Genomic DNA, 17,005 nt, shown 5'->3' on the forward strand with positions numbered 1-17,005 from the left:
AGCCTGTAATAGAAGAGTGGAAATCGAGCACCCATCTTGAACGTTCCAAAGAAGTGGCTCTATGCCGTCTTCGCATAGGACACACACATTTAACACATAGTTTCATTTTAACTAAACAGGATAAGCCCCTGTGTGATTCATGCGGACAGGAGCTAACAGTCATCCACATTTTAATCTCATGCAGACAACTTGAACAACTGAGGAAAAAACATTTTACACAGTTTTACAAACAACACATTCCTCTTCATCCAGCTTTGCTTTTAGGTGAAAATGCGCTTGTTGATTTGCCCTGTGTTTTCAGGTTTTTAATAGAAGCAAACGTCCTAAACAGAATGTAAGATTAAATTACATAAATACAACACCCTTAACCATGAAATTGGCGCATGATAGCCTAAGTTGCTTATGCGCCACTAAACCCAACACAACACAACACACAACACGATCATGGACCTACAAAAGCTGCAGAAACCGGAACTGTTGCAATTGTGTGAGGAATTGAGAATTGATACAAGTGGTTTGGCACGAAAACCCTTGATTATAAAGGCAATCACTGATCTGGGAACCGATGATGAGGAGCTCAGTGAAGCATGGAACCTCATCGGTCAAAAAAAGGAACAGCTCAGACAGCAGAAAGAGCGGGAAAAAGAGGAAAAGGCGCGTGAACTTGAGAGGGAAAAAGAGGAAAAGAAGCGTGAAATTGAAAGAGAAGGAAAAAAGCTGGAGCTAGAAATTGAGCTCCGGAAATTAGAACTAGAGTTGAGCAAGAGGTCGGGCAATTGTCCCCAGCTAGCGGTACCTCTTCTCAACAAGGAGGCAGATTTCAAGATGTCAAAGTACATGCAGCCATATGTGATATCAGGGGATATCGGTCTGTATCTGGCTAACTTTGAGCGAACCTGCGAAAAACTGTCCTTCCAGCGAGACACTTGGTCTCAGAGATTATTGACGGTTCTGCCCTGCGAGGCAGCGGAGGTTGTCGCGCGGCTAAGCAAGGAGGACGCGGACAACTACGAGAAGGTCAAAGCTTGCCTTCTGAGAAAGTATAGGCTTAGCGCCGAGGCGTTCAGACAACGTTTTCGGAAAGCTACTAAGTCCAGAGACGAGAGTTACCCTGAATTCCTGTATAATTTAAGAGTCAATTTGGGCAAGTGGCTAAAGAGCACTGATTCCTACAGTGATAGGGACGCTGTAGTCGAGCGAATTCTTTTGGAGCAGTTTTATAACTGCCTCCCAGAAAAAGAAAGAAATTGGTTACAGGACCGAGGCGACATTAAGTCGGCAACTGAAGTTGCCGAACTCATTGAGGAGTACGCTTCGCGCCGACAATTCAGCAACCCAGCAGTGGATAGGCCCCGCAATCCCAAGTTGAGTGTGAATAACCATCAGAAAAGGCACTTTGCTAGATTTGCAAACGAAGAAAGGAAGGCTTCTTCAGGCAAACGCCCTAGAAAGGACGGCAGTGAGAAAAGTGGGGAAGTGACCAACGCGCAGAACACTAAGAATAAGACTGAGGCTAGGAAGCCGCTCACATGCTTTAGGTGTATTGAGCAGGGTCACATTGCCGTCAATTGCCGGAAAGAAAAGATGGCTTTCTCGTATGTCAGTGACTGCGATGAAAATATGCAGCTTTTGGAACCCTACCTGCATGACCTAGTAGTCAACGGGAAGCCTTGCAAGGTACTGCGCGATTCGGCCGCAACGATGGATGTTGCCCATCCGGCGTATGTGTCGCCTTCCGACTATACAGGTCAGTGTGCATGGATCCGCCAGGTAGTGGAGGAACAGAGTGTGTGCTTGCCAATCGCGAACGTGGTCATCGAGGGCCCTTTCGGCAAGTTAACAACCGAGGCTGCCGTTTCAGGAAAGCTTCCTAAGTGCTATCCGTATTTGTTCTCCAACAAATCGGACATGCTACTGCAAAAGAGGGGCATCCTTTTCGGAGACAGAGTTGTGCAAGCCTTAACACGTTCAAAGGCGCGGGAACTAGCTACACTGCTCATTCCAGAAAAATCCACAGCGGAGGAAACGGCAGTTAAAACAGTGGTCTATGTGGAAGATAGCGGGTCAGGAAACTTTGAGAGCGAGGCATTTCAGATAAGTCAACATGAAAGTGAGCTTGATAAGACACGGAATGAGGACGTTCTTGAGAGTAACCTCTTGCCGCCAGTGTCTAGTAATTTCACGAGACTTCTAAGTGGAACCCGAGAGGACTTAGCTATGGAGCAAGCCAATGATCCCAAGATACATGAGCTTCTCAAAAAGACGGAGCAGATAGGAGAACTAAAGAAATCTCAGCTGTCCGATCTGGGCGAGATAATAACAGAGTTTAAGGCCTGCTTCGTGGACAAGCCAGGCAGAACTGATTTGACTGAGCACGATATTGAGTTGACTTCAGACGTGCCAGTACGATCAGGGTGCTACCGATTTTCTCCAAGGCAAAGAGAAATTCTGGATAGGGAAGTAACTCGCATGCTGGAATTGGGAGTAATAAAACCCTCGGAAAGCGATTATGCTTCGCCTATGATCTTAGTAGAAGCTCCAGGTAAAGACCCTAGGCCTGTGGTAGACTACCGAAAGCTAAATTCTCTCACCAGGGATCAAGTGTATCCTATTCCGAATATTGAGGAGAGAGTAGAAAAGGTCAGTAGAGCGGCATGTGTGACTACGCTGGACCTTACTCGAGGATACTGGCAAGTACCGCTCACTGAACGCGCCAGCAGATACGCCGCTTTCGTCACTCCGACGGGCAGCTACCAGCCAACAATGATGAGTTTCGGGCTCAAAAATGCTCCATTTTGTTTTTCCCGACTCATGGATAGTGTTTTAAAGGGGTGTGAAACATTCGCGGTGCCTTATTTAGATGACATTGCGGTTTTTTCCGACTCATGGGCGGACCATATGGTACATCTAAGAGCTGTACTGAGCCTTTTGCGTCAAGCTGGACTAACCGTAAAGGCCGAGAAATGTTGCCTGGCAAGTGCGACCGTGGACTACTTGGGTCACAATGTAGGTCAAGGTTTCAGGAAACCCAGCGAGATTAAGATTTCTGCGGTAGCAGACTACCCGCGGCCGAGCACGAAGACGGAAATTCGGGCATTCCTGGGGCTGACGGGATACTACAATCACTACATCCCTAACTATTCAGCTTTGGCCAGCCCTCTGACCGATGCTCTCCGCAAGACAGAACCGACAAATGTAGTCTGGGACGAACAAAAGGAAGCCTCCTTCGTAAACCTGAAGGCTGTGCTGATTAGCCGTCCGGTATTGCGAGCTCCAGACTATGACCGAGAATTCACGGTCCAGTGTGATGCCAGTGATCGAGGGCTAGGTGCTGTTCTCTGCCAGAGAGATGACGACGGTAATGAGCACCCCGTGCTCTACCTGAGCAGAAAACTGAGTTCTAGAGAGAGGGCTTATTGCGCGTCAGAGAAAGAGTGCGCTTGCATTGTATGGGCCATTCAAAAATTGCAGTGCTATCTTGGAGGGGCCAAATTCACTGTAGAGACGGACCATTGTCCCCTGGCTTGGCTGCAAACTGCGACATCGAAGAACAGTCGCCTTCTTAGGTGGAGCTTGATTTTACAGCAGTACAATTTTGAAATAAGATACAAAAAGGGGAAGTTAAATGGGAATGCGGACGCGCTTAGCCGGTCTTTCTAAGCGGTCCGAGATGTTCCTCACAATGTATCCAAATTGATAATCAGGTTTTTTTTTAGTTTTTTTTTTTCGTGCGCTTGTATATGTGTGACTATGTAAAGCAGCACGTTTGGTTTTCTAGGAATACGTGGGTCCTGAACGTCTTGAGAGTGGGCTTTTCTCGAACAACAATGGCAGTTTTCTTTTAACCTGGTCTCTTCAGACGGGAGCCGAGTGCTTGCTTCGACATGTGGTTGAGTTTCAGACAGCTCGAGCAATTTGGCCTACGACAATCAAGACAACGCGACAAGCAACAGCGAGCTTCAAGCATTCATGTGCAGGCCATTAAGTCGTCTCTTCATGCAGCAGCTGCGACTGCTGCCCTCCGAGACTCTTCTGGCGGGGGAGGAGGCTGTTACGACCGTGCATCATCCGCACTTGCGCGCTCTATTGTTCGCCCGTGGGCCTGGATAAGTGCTGTGGATATGTGGTGTTGGTACAATGGCTCTAAGTGAGCCTGTTTCCAGGAATCCTGTTTTGTAAGCCTGTTTTGCTTTGTGGACACCCTGCAAATGCCAAATTGACCCTGTCAAGAGAACGTCTAGAAAAACACAAAGAGATGTCCCCCTGCGGGAAATAGCCGGAAGTGCTTTCGTTCAATTGTTCACCCTTCCCGTCGAGAAGTGCTATCGTCCAGTGAGGAATGCCTACTGTCCAAAGGAGACGACAGAGTGACACGTCCGCTGACGTACAGGACAAGAAAGGAGCAAGGTGATTACGGCCATTGGAGGATTTCCTGGGAATGCAGGAAAGATTTGCAATTGTTGGAAAGGGACAATGCTGGGAGCCGTATGCGGCGCGCACGTGCACTTGGGTTTCTGAGAAGTAAATCCACTTGCCGGAACCAGCCTATCGATTCTTGGCTGAAGAATAGAAATGTACCTCCTCGCCGTTCCCAAGCTTTTCCCGCCAACAAGTGACCAGGCCCAACGAAACAATGCCGGGCCAGTCAGTGCTTCAGACCATCAGTGCAGTGATGTGTTCGATTGGATGCCGATATCTGAGGGGCGTCCCCTGGAACTGGTTGGTCAGCGTCTTCAGAGGGGGGCTGGACATAGGGGGTTTTAAGGACATTGCAGAGCACGAAAAGACGCTCTGAGCCCTGGGTAAACGGCTCATCCAGACGCTTCTCGCTATGAATTCTTAACGCTTGCCATTTTGCTGATGTACCCTTCATTTTCATGTAAATAATCATGTAAATAAGTTTTCTCAAAGTGCCATTAAACCTGCTTGTATATATTTTACCAACTTCGAAGCTTCAATCCTTCATCAACCCCGAGTCTCTGCACGCTACCAAGTGAAGGCCGGGTCGACATAGCCCCAGCGTCACGACAACTGGTGGCAGCGGTGGGATCTGAATCTACAAGCCACAACAGCGGTCCCACTGAGGCACCATTCTATTATAAACGAAGCTGGTTTATTTAAAATAACAATCTACAATTTTTGCCCAGATGCATTCTCGGCACTGTCTGTTTGTCTGTCCAGCCGCCTCGTTCTAGACTCGCGGAGGGGGGTTCTTATTTGCTGGATCACAGCCTAACTCAGCTGGGTGTGCAATGCCCTCTCTATTGTGGAACTGTGTACTATGCTTACAACTGCACTAGTGCATAACAACTGTATGTTACCAGTACTTGCCTATAGGGCGGAATGCGGAAGCCAACTAAAAGGATTAAACTTGATAAATTGAGACCGACTCTGTGAGCTACTATATGGAAAATGATGGGGATCGCATTAAGAAACAGGAGGAAAGCATCATGGGGTCGGGATGTTAATAATCTGGTCGAAATTGGAAAGTGGGCTTGGGAAGGGCATGTAATGCAGCTGTAAGATAGGTGACTTTGAGGGTAATGGACTGTTTTCAAAAGGAAGACAAGCGTAGCAAGGATGGCAGAGAATTAACTGAGAGGGGTAAGTTGTGCGGGTAAGTTAGTCGCAGCTGGCACACTGGACAGGTATGATTGGAGAGATATTCGATGAGGCCTTTCTGCTGCAGTTGAGTCTGAATGGTGATGACTGCACGTGCAGTGAATGGCAGTGACTATCCACATGCAATGCTGTGTATTGCCGCCGTGTGTTGTGTTCGGGCCGGGAACAGACATTAATGCTTTTAGAGTAGTTGGGATGTGGTGTGGGAATGTAGCTGTGTGTACTGGTTTTCGTACATTAAGTATAGTGAAATTTAGTGCTAGTGTGAGGATAAAATTAAATTTCAATTCCCAAAGAACTACTTTGGTTTCTCACAGTATCATCATAACAACATTTGTAAAGAAGTTACTTGGGTGAATATAGTGATGAATTAGTGTGAGAAGTCAGCCACATCAAAAGGCACTGGGCCTAATTTTGCAGCTGTACTTTGGTTGGACCAGGCACAAAGTATTAAGTGGAGATTGAATGGAGTGACAATATAAAGTGTTTGTGCAGCTGTGACAGCGGTCACAACCAATTTTTTTTTTTTTTTTCCATAATGATATTTTTAAGTATATGGCAACTTTGCATAGCCTTTTGATGCCAGTGATCCCATTCTTGCGTGAAAGCACCCTTACTGCGCACCATAGGTCCACCGAGGTGTTGGAGTCATAAATGTGGTTATATTTGAAGTCATGTCAATTCACTTGCTGCTTCTTGTTTGTGGTTCATAAGCCATGTGTAGTTGAGTGCAAACACTTTTGTTTAAAATTAGAGCTGGGGAAATATTCAACGCAAGAGGATAAGTAAGGGTGAGAAAGAAAGTTTAGTTCCAGAGTTTACACTGACCAAGCTCACATGACCAGGATGGGAAATGGATTAAGGGACTGTCAATAAATGTTTTTTTATTGCGTAAGCAATACTGCGCCAGGTTTCGAGCCGTTGAGTATCCGCGGTGGACGCTACACTTCACCTTGAGCCGCAGCTGCGTCGACACCTGAACCGCGCCGTAAGGGAAGGGAGGAAGGGGGCAGTGTTAGCTTTAGAACGAAAAAAAAAAGAGATGTGAAAGAAAAGACTGGACACACAAATAAAATACGGCAAAACAACTGGATTACAATTACACTTCCTTGTTTCGCACACGCACGTTCACACACAGTTTTCAAGCGTCCGCTCTCCGTGCTGACGCACCGCTCACTTCTGTCTTCACACATTTCGCACTCTCTCACCACATGCGATGCGAGCAAGGTTGATGTTGCATGCGCGGGTCGAAATCGAGACACTTGCGCCAAAGCGGTGGTCGGGGCGAACCACTGAGGGTCCAGGGGGCGGACGGCCTCTGCCCAGGGTATGGAATCGCGCAGTAATCGCTAACAGGAGTGAAAGTGGAAAGAGAAAATAGGAGTTCGCGTCGGGGTAAATCAGTTGCTATGCAGTCTTACAAGGAGAAGCATCAGCGATGCGCCGAAGCCAGAAAACGGCAACGGGCTCAAGAGACTGCTGAAGAACGTGAACAACGGCTAGCAAAACTGCGAGCTCAAGATTCTGTTAGATGAACGAAGACGGATACGTGGTCAGTCGAGTGGAGACCAAGTCTCACTTCTTTACTGCCCACCGATGGGTTTTTATTGGTGAAAATAAAGCCAAACAAGAACACTAGTCATTCATTGTGCATCGTGTCTTTAATCGTGGCTAAACACATCAAGCTACACCCGCAGCCACACTACATGTCGAACCTTATGCGCAACCATTGCAGTATTGCTTGTGCAACTTACCAGGTTTAACCAGAGCTAAACTACTGCCAATGTTTCTTTTACTTAGTCATTACAAAATGCATTCTAGTAATCCAGACTGTTATCATTAGTGCTTGTGCATTTTTCTCTTTGACTCCAACTTCTACGGTGCTTGCCTTGCTCTTATTTATAACTCTGTGCCTATGGACCTGTTCCCCTCCTTTGCAGTATGTGTACCAGCTGTGCAATGCCCTGAAGGTCTGCCATGCCAAGAAGGTCATCCATAGGGACATCAAGCCTGAGAACTTGCTCCTGGGATTCAATGGCGACGTCAAGATTGCGGACTTTGGTTGGTCTGTGCATGCACCTTCATCCAGGCAAGTGGGCCAACTGCTTTTTGTCCCGCCAGTCTTTCTTTGTACCTACAGGAGCAGTGAATGTAGAAGGAAATGCATTCCAGCCTTGTTTTGTGTAAATATTGGCTTTCTCTGTTGTGCACCTGTCACAGCAGCTCAGTGGTCAAGCTGTTGTGCACCTGACCACATTAACTCGTGGGTTTATCCACATTCGTGGCTGCTGCATTTTGATGATGCAAAATGGAAGATTGCATACCTCCACGGTTCCTAGTGGAAATCGAGGTGGTTGAAATAAGTCTGGAGGCCTCCCGTGTGGCCTTTGTGATAGCCTGTGAAGAACCTGTGTGTGATTGGAGAAAAACCAAGAAACTGAGGAAAGACGAAGAGGAAAAGAAAACCACGTTTGGAAAAAGAAGAAAGAAGAGGAGAACATGGGAGGGTAGCTGGAGGAGCGCGAGGCACGAGGAAAGGAGAAGGGGCAAGCAGCGGGGCTGTTGTTCGGTCGTCCACGGAGCTCGGGTGGTTCGTGTTCCGCCAGGCCTGAACTGGGTATCAAGACCTGGAGCCTGGCTGCTGCATCCTGTCCTGGCCTTCCTCCTGTCCTGGGTGATCAGACCTGGGAGTACTACAGCTGCAGGTCATCATCACTGCTGTAACTGCGGCTCATCACTGGCACGGGCGTTCGGCACCGTGCTGGACCCAGGCACATCAGGGAGACCTGACGCATCGGCCATGGAGCGGCAATCCCGAGGCCTCGTGCCTCTACTGGACCCTGTCCGGTGGCCTAGTCTTCCGCTGGGCTTACCGAGGCCCTACTTCACCAACCCTGCAAAACTCTGACCACCCGGAGCATCTATACTGGCTTCTCCCACCCAACGACCTGGTGACTTTTGACAATCTGTGTTTAGTCTTCGTCCTACTTGCTCGTCATACTCACGTCCTGTCCATGTGTTTAGATAAAAGTATTCGTCGCTAACTTGGTCGGTCTAGTTATGTATTTCGATTGCTGCCTCTGAAGAAGCCCCAGAAGAAGGTGGCAAGTAGATCTAAAGAAAAGAACCTCACAAGCCTGTAACATTTGTTTTGCACGTCAGAGTAAAAAGTCGTGAATCAATTTTCGTGCCTTGCCCGATTGGTGAGGCGCACAATTCATTGCTTTAATTTTCAGTGTACTGTGGTAGCTCATTTGCACACGTCCCCTAATGGCATGAGGTGCCTAAAGATTGAGAGAGTCATTGATGTAAAAGCTTGTTAATTCAAACTTCAGGAGACCGGGAAAAGTGTTTGAACTAGTACATGAAAGTTCAAATTTGCCAAATGAGCCTGAAAAACTATCGAGGACTGCTCGCACTCCAAATGCAAATTCAGTTTGAATAAGGAAATCGGTCACTCAGGACAATTTATTTGAAGCTAACAAGAATTCTCTGAGCACGTAGACAGACTTTCCGAGATAAAAGGACAAGCTCGGAACACACTTTATTGCATCTTTAAAATATTTTCAGTGGCACTGTTCGATTTGGAATCAAAGAATTACACTTTTAACTGTTGTAAACAGCATTTACAAAAGGCTCCTCCTGTGATGTTTTTTTTTTTTCACAAGATGTTATATGTCTGTGTCAGCCATCCAGATGCCTAGTGCTTTTCTTTTCTTTTCTTTTTTTTTTTAGCATTTTCATTATGCTAACTAGGCTGTCAGTTTCTGTTCACTCTCTCGGCTACATTTTCCTTCATGTTTAACCTGGCTTCCTGTCAAAAAGCGCGTCTTCTGAATCTGATAGCAAGCCGTCTGCCCCAGTGTAACCTTGTGTGGTATACCTGTGCTCAAGTGTGAGTTCCTGCGTCTGCAGGCGAACGACCATGTGTGGCACACTGGACTACCTGCCACCAGAAATGATCGAGGGCACAGTGTACGACGAGAAGGTCGACCATTGGGCCCTGGGCATTCTCATCTATGAGTTCCTGGTAGGCAAGCCACCCTTTGAGTCACCCACCACCCAGGAAACATACCGGCGCATTCGTGACTGCAATGTCCAGTTTCCACCATATGTCAGCGCCGATGCCCGCGACGTCATTGGAAAGGTGAGGAACGATTCCACTCTGCCAGATGGCTAGTTATGCAAAGAACTGGTAGTGCACAGACATCATGACAGGGCCTTTTGGTAAAACCAAGCTAGCACATAACCACATCTAACCGGGCAGAATATCCCAATGGCATGCCAGTGGGAACGCGCCTAGTAGTAAAATATGTAGGTCAAAGCAAGGCCCAGAGTGACAGGTGTTGCAGTGTTTGTGTTATTTGTGGCCATTATGTGCTGCTTAATTCACGAGAGATGCACATTGTGCAAAAAAAGGCTCTGCCAGCCTCGACTGGCTTAGCCTTTATTTTTGAGAGGATGTGTAGGGAACACTAATAACAATATGTGACACGCCACCATTTTAGGTAATGAATGTAGTCATGGCAAGCACAAAACCCCTTCTGATGGAGTACATTGCTGGTGCCTGGCATGTGGATGGATGCTTCTTCCATCACATGTCGTATTTGCCAAAGCGTGTCTTGATTCTTCTGGATTGCTGTGATCTGTAGCATCATCAGCACATGTGATTGGCCCAAGTCCATCCACTATGTAGTCATCTGCTGAGCATGTGGCTTAAGATGAACATTGTGTAATGGGTCGGTTGGGGACCAACTCGAATGACACCCTGCTTTTTTCCAGGTATTCCTATGTTTCGCCCAAACAGATTGATGCTTCTCAAGACTCTAAAACGCGTGAATGCAGCTATCTGCATACTTGTGCTGTGCTGTCTGTCTGCCTTTGAGAAGTTTCTGATGCTTCATTGGAGTAGTATAGTTTTGAGCTTTGTGATAATTTCCTAGGAAGCTCATCAACAACTCGTTGGTTGTGGGGTGGCACTGTGGTCAGAGGATTGGTCAGCTTTACAAGCTGGCATCTGTCCAAGTTGTGATCAGCATAGAGTGGTCAAAGTAACACAGTACAGATGCTGTTGTGAGCTTTGGTTTGGTGAGTCTCAAAGTCTCTGTATGCTGGCTTGTTCATTGCCACTCTACATCTAGGTTGAGGTGCTCACACACAGCGCTCATAGTTTCCATAAAAGAGATACTTAATCAAATAGGTTATTATTCCTAACGATCTTTGCAGTCCTACTTGTTTGACGGCAGAGGCATGGCTGCAATGAATTTGACTTTGTCAGAGTCTGAAGCTGATTACCTGTCGGAACAGCTTAAAGGCATAACCACTGGCAGCCTGACGTGTTTTTCAGGCTGTGTCACTCTTATGCCTATCTCTAGGTGAACGGCACGTTGTTCTTCGATTTCTTGAGCCCGCTGAAGTGTCTTGGTCGCATTTCATCGTTCATCACAGGCCGTCTTCAGTGAAGCAGGACTCGGGTCTCTCCTCCGGCTGTTGTCGCTGCTCCTAGCAGTTGAGACATCAGACATTAAACGTGCCCATCTCGCGGCGCCATATTCACGACATTTAGCCAGTCGTTCGCCGTGCTGTTCCTCTGTTTCCTGGGCGATTCATTTCCTCTTTATCTCAATCTGATGTCGATTCCAGGCCTCCTCCTGCTTAGCAGACTGGTTGCCATATATACTGCTGCCACAGCTGTGGTTGTGGCGCATTTGAGCTCTCCTTTTCAATCCTCCGACATGCTATCAGGCATGCAACACAGCTGGCGAAGGCGAGCGCAACGATGAGGCAAGCGGTGTGACATCATACTAAGCGGCGGCGGTGGCTCCATGGCGACCGCACGGTATCCGCCAGCTACGTAGGTTGTTAGGCAAGGGCTCAAGGTCTTTCTGTGCATCCTAGCACCGCCACAGCGAAATCGCTAGCTTGTGGCCAATGTGGCTTTTGCTACAATAGCCGAATATTTTTTTTTTCCCATGCACCCTCTTCCAATGGAAAATCTGCCTATCTGCCTAAAAAAAAATACAGTGCCAGAAAAATTGCTTTCAAACTCCTGACCTAATCATTTGGATGACACTAACTTTATTGTTTTCTGTGACAAGCCACAAATAATGGCACCACAATGCCTTGGGTTTGAAAAAGCAGGTGAGAATGAGCAGTTTACAGGAACAAAAAGTAGACCCGCACTCAGAAATGCCCAAAGCAACGCAAAGATTTCACTTCATTCTTGTAACCAGCCCCGACGGGGTGGCGCAGTGGTTACGGCGCTCGACTACTGTTCCCAAGGACGCGGGATCGAATCCCGGCCTCGGCGGCCGCTTTTCGATGGAGGCGAAAAGCAAGGCGCCCGTGTGCTGTGCGATGTCAGTGCACGTTAAAGAACCCCAGGTGGTCGAAATTTCCGGGGTCCTCCACTACGGCGTCTCTCATAGCCTGAGTTGCTTTGGGACGTTAAACCCCACAAACCAACCAACCATCATTCTTGTAACCAAAAGTGCAGTCCTCGTGCCCTCTCTCAAGTATACTTTAAGTTGAGCCCGGCAAAGAAACGAGTGTAGCTAATACAGCGAAGCGCTCAAAATCACAAAGGACAGGGAGGGAACAGGACAATAGCTCCTCGTCCTTTGTGATTTTGAGCGCTTCGCTGTATTGACGATGAACCAACACGCCCAAACATTTTCCCTTCTGGAGTGTAGCTATGTGGAGTTTATCGGACAGCACAGCCAACGCGTTGTTGTTGGCAAAATACAGTACCGGAATCTCTCCGATGAACATCTTCGCAGAAAAATTTGTGTTATCCGCAATTCCATATCGTCCAAAATGAAAGTATTCTTGTGTACAGTTGTGGAGTTGTGTACAGCACAACTTTGGCACTGTGCGGAACACTTGCTGCCGTTCATTGATCCCATGCGGGGGGCACCATTACTAGTGATTGTGGAGTCTGCATTGAGCGAGCCGTACATCTTTGCTCCCTGCTCCTTGTGTACAGCGTGGCTAGTGATGCCTACAGCAGTGATGTACAGGTAGCGCGGTGATCAAGTATGCGATCGTGGCAGGCACACTGGTATCAGCCTTGTGGCACGGGACAATGCTTGGAGCATTCGAAATTCTGCATGCTGCGCACATTGACTCTGGCCAGTTTATTATGAATTGGTATCATCTGTGTTGACATAATTGAGATTCTACTGTAATAATGACTGGTTCAGCCACCCAGATAGAAATTTACCTTACTTTTTGTTGGACATCAGTGGAAGCTGGAATCGTAAAGGGAATTGTGCTATTTCACATGGCCATTAAGCAAATGCATTCCTTTTGACGTGCCAAAATTAAGGCTCTCTTCAGCTGGAAACCTGGCGACAGCAGCGTACCGAAAAAATCTAGAATGATAGAATGGGTTTGATGTCTCATGTGGAGCAGCAGGATAGAAATGTAAAGTAGCTGCTCTGAGAAATTTATAGAAGGTGAGATGGGAATTAATCTCTTTGTATGGTTTGGTTAAAGCGATGTTTTTTTACATGCGTTAAGTGGTTTTTCACATAATTTGGCAATTTGATTTTAATAGCCACTGACATAATAGTTTGACATTGTTAATGAATTATACTGCCAGTGCAGCTGGCATTGATTGATGGCTGAATGATGGATGGGTATTGGGAATCTTCTTTTTGAAGCTAAATGGTGGCAAGTGGTTTCATAATTGGTATTCATTTTGCTTTAAATTATGCTAATTGTGTGTGAAATTGAAGAGGCAACAATCGAGGGATTAAACTCCATCTCTCGCAACACTAATTTCAGGTGATTTTGAACCAAGAACATTACATATTGCTTGGGTGCTGCAGAAAAATATTATAACATGCAGAAAGATATTAAATGGCGGGAGATTTGAATCAACAGCTTAAATTATCGCTGGCACTTCGGGGAAAGCGAGGCATGAGTGCATGCCAGAGAGGGGGTTGAGTGTACATGAATAAGGAGCCGCTGACTGTAGTCATTAACATTGCTGCGTGGTAATTTTAAAAGCAGAGCCTGAATGTCCCCCAATTTTCTCCTGTGCATAGTCTGGTTGAAAACAAACCGTGACCTTGCAGCACGCATTTTGATGACGGACTCAAGCGATGGCCATACGTGCACGTCAGCCACTGCGGGCATACAGTTGCTGCCTTGCTTAAATAGATTATGCCAGCAGCAGCATGCGCAGTAGTGCCTACACACGCTTTGAGCCAGTTCCCACGATAGCAAATTTCATTGAAGTCATCGTATGTCACCTGCGCATCGGACACACATACCTTACACACAGCTTTATTCTCACAAAACAGAAAGACCGACATGTGGACTATGTGGAAGAGAGATGATAATAGTAATACACATTTTATGCTCATGTAAAAAACTAGCCCCCCCCCCCCCCCCCCCCCCTCCCATGATGAGAAAAAAAAAACACTTCCCACAATTCTTCAACGAACACATTCCTTTCCATCCTCGCCTACTTCTAGGAGATGACTCACTTGCAAATACATCATGTGTTGTTTCATTCCTAAAAGAAGCAAGGTTTTTAAATGAGTTATAGGTTTTTTAACCAACTTTTCAGACCCATCTCACGCATAGCAAACTAAACCTCGCGCTTGGTGCATGATGGCCTTAGTAGCCTATGTGCCATTAAACTCCACTGAACTAAATTTTTTCCCACCTCAGAGAGGTCGCCACATGTGAGAAAAGGTGAATTCTCAGCTGCATGGCCATGTTGACAGGAATTTGCACGATTTTGAAAGTTTCATTATCAGCAAGCTTTTTTTTTTCTTTTTTTTTTCTTGTAAATAATGGATCACATTTATTTGAGCATATGAGAGTGGCTGTACTGAGCGTTTTCATCCTCTTTCTTGCGACAGCTCGTGAGGAGGCGGCCTGCTGACCGCATCTCCCTTGATGAGGTCCTGCTTCACCCCTGGATAGTCAACAATGCAGACACGACTGTGGAGTGCAAGACTCTGTGAAGAGTATGGTGTGTGTGTGAATGGGACGATTGTACAGGCAGCCTGCAGCGTACAATTTTATTTCACCACTGCGGAGGTGCACTTTTTTTTAAGTAATCCTTTCTTTTTCTTTTTTTTTTTTCTGTCTCTAATAATGGTACTTTTAATAAAGGGAGCAAATACCAAGTGTGGTTTTGCCGGGCCATACCTGGCAGTTGGTCAATGAAGCTAGTAAACATGAGTTTACAAACAAATGTGACAGGAAAAAAAATGTGCTTTTTGGAAAAGCGAGCAAGTACAAAAGCATTTCAAGCAACACGTAGTAACTCTTAAGTAGCACATTAACTGGCTATTTTTCCACTTTGTAAATGTCATCATTAATCAGTTAAACATTGAGGCTGCATAGTGATCTTAAAAGAAACTGCCACGGTGGATGTAGCAGCAATGGACATGTAATGAGAATTTTGATGAAAAGGAAGCAAAGGTATGCAATTTACTAAAAACTGGCTTTGCCAATAACGAGTGCAAATGACATTTTGAAGAAAGAACACATCAAATGTGGGCAGCCATAAGAAAATGTTCCTGTCTGTCAGAACATCTAAATCTTAAGCCACTGAACAAAATATATATATACTTAAGGATTTAGCTTACTTTCATCTACTGTGTCAATGAGCTGTGGTTAAATAGTGACTCCATAACTAAGAACACCATGAGAAAATGTGATTAACTTGGAAGCTTGGCAAGGCAATAAAAATTTAGCATTGTACAGCGCATATATGGTAGTAAAATTGAAAAGCAAAGGCGACAAAACTGAACTCTAAGGTACACCCGCAGAAAACAAGGCATCAGAACGCAAATGTTCACCTGTTTGCGCTACTTGAGCCCACTTAGTTAAGTATTCTAAATCATTAAACAGTCCTTTAAATATTATTAGTGGTGAGAGCTACATTGGCCATAGCCTCGCCATTTTGCTGTGCCTGTCGGAAGAAAAAAAAAAAACGTAACTCGGGAGTTGGTAGAGGCGAACGACAACAGTGAGTTGCTAGGACAGGAGGTTCGTTCGAACGTGACGGCAGTGTGCCCCTGAGTTTGACGTAGAGACGATGCCATACCACTAGAAGTCTTCTACACCCGAACGAGAATGGTCAACGACGAGAAGCAAAGAGTGCTCATACGTGAAGTGGTTCCCCTATGGCATAAATAAAGCTGAAGCCATAGACGGAACTACTATGTGCAAAGGCAATGTCTTTACTTTCAAGCCGAACCTAAGTGTAGCCATGCAGACTGCTCTTGCCTAACTCCAGGTTTAACCCCATGCTAAACCACAGCTAAATTTTTTTAGGAATAGATAATGTCGACCACAATCAAAGGTATTGCTAGCATCCGAAAATGGAGCACAAGCAACTTCGTTGTTATCAAAACAAGAATATGTATAAATTTTTTAACAATGAGTATGCCCATTTCTTGGATGAATCATAACGGCACTTAAGATTGCTTTAATTTCTACCTTCATAGCTCTTGGTAATGGCCTTCTGACTTCATGCTGCATTTTGATTTATGATTAGATCAGTGGTTTGGTTTCAGACATGTAATGACAGTAGCTGCCACTTTTATTCCGTAGTTGAGAGTACCACTATCTTTTTTATGGTGCACTCTGTGTATGCCTTTATATTTTCCCTTGAGGTGTTATTTTAGCTGTGTGTTCTTTCCTACTGGTGCACTTGTTTTTACCACAGTGCTCTTTTTGTACAACCATCACGCCTCGGTGGACATAAATTTGTTTTCACCAACTGCAGCACAGTGTGCTAAATGTCTGGTTTGCGTATTTATCTGTTATGTTCAACAAAGAGTGAACTCGTCCAAGCTGTGCGATTGGAAGGGGTTGCAGAAAACTGCAAAACAGCAGTACTTGCCTCAAAAGCCCCCTTTGACCATTGCCTAACCTAAGGTTTGCCACACTGCAGTACTAGTTTATTGGGCATTATTTTGAGAATGCTTTCACTAAAAATATTTCTGCCAAGACTGTCGTGAAGGGACATTGAAAACAACACATCCGTGTATCATATTGTTACGATGCGGTAAGCTGGTGAGAACAGAGAACAGAGAGATGATGCTCGATGGTCATGAGATGGCGTTTAATGAAATGTTAGTGGGCCTAGCGCGAGCGCTCCTGCCTGCGCCACTGCCCGCTTCTTCTTCCTTGCTCGTCTGTAACATCCCGGGGCCACCGAGTGATCGTCCTGATCGTGGACGTGGAAGTTTACCGATGTTGATGATTCCATGGCATGATGATGGGCAAGTCTGGATGCTTGAAGAGGAAGGAGGAAGCATAGAACGGCTTGCCGGCACGATTATTTCCGATGAACCTTGACCCAGCACACTCTCGGGCCACACATTGCCACGACTCGATTGCAGAGGCCAAG

The 17,005-nt window shown here is 46.1% G+C and overlaps 1 protein-coding gene across 1 annotated transcript in view; it reads left to right on the forward strand.

Moving 5' to 3' along the window:
- LOC146186816 (aurora kinase A-B-like) overlaps nt 1–16,353 on the forward strand; it is a 36,320-nt gene extending 19,967 nt beyond the window's left edge. The window contains exons 5-7 of the mRNA XM_084607449.1: nt 7,563–7,711; nt 9,538–9,769; nt 14,499–16,353. Of these exons, the coding sequence (XP_084463575.1) occupies nt 7,563–7,711; nt 9,538–9,769; nt 14,499–14,603 (486 nt within the window). The 3' untranslated portion in view covers nt 14,604–16,353. The remainder of the gene's footprint in view (nt 1–7,562; nt 7,712–9,537; nt 9,770–14,498) is intronic.
- The last annotated feature ends 652 nt before the right edge of the window (nt 16,354–17,005 follow it).

The sequence above is a fragment of the Amblyomma maculatum genome, chromosome 6 (genome assembly GCF_055883805.1).
Source record: "Amblyomma maculatum isolate TAMU_Amacu chromosome 6, ASM5588380v1, whole genome shotgun sequence".
In the NCBI taxonomy this organism is placed as follows: Eukaryota; Metazoa; Arthropoda; class Arachnida; order Ixodida; family Ixodidae; genus Amblyomma; species Amblyomma maculatum.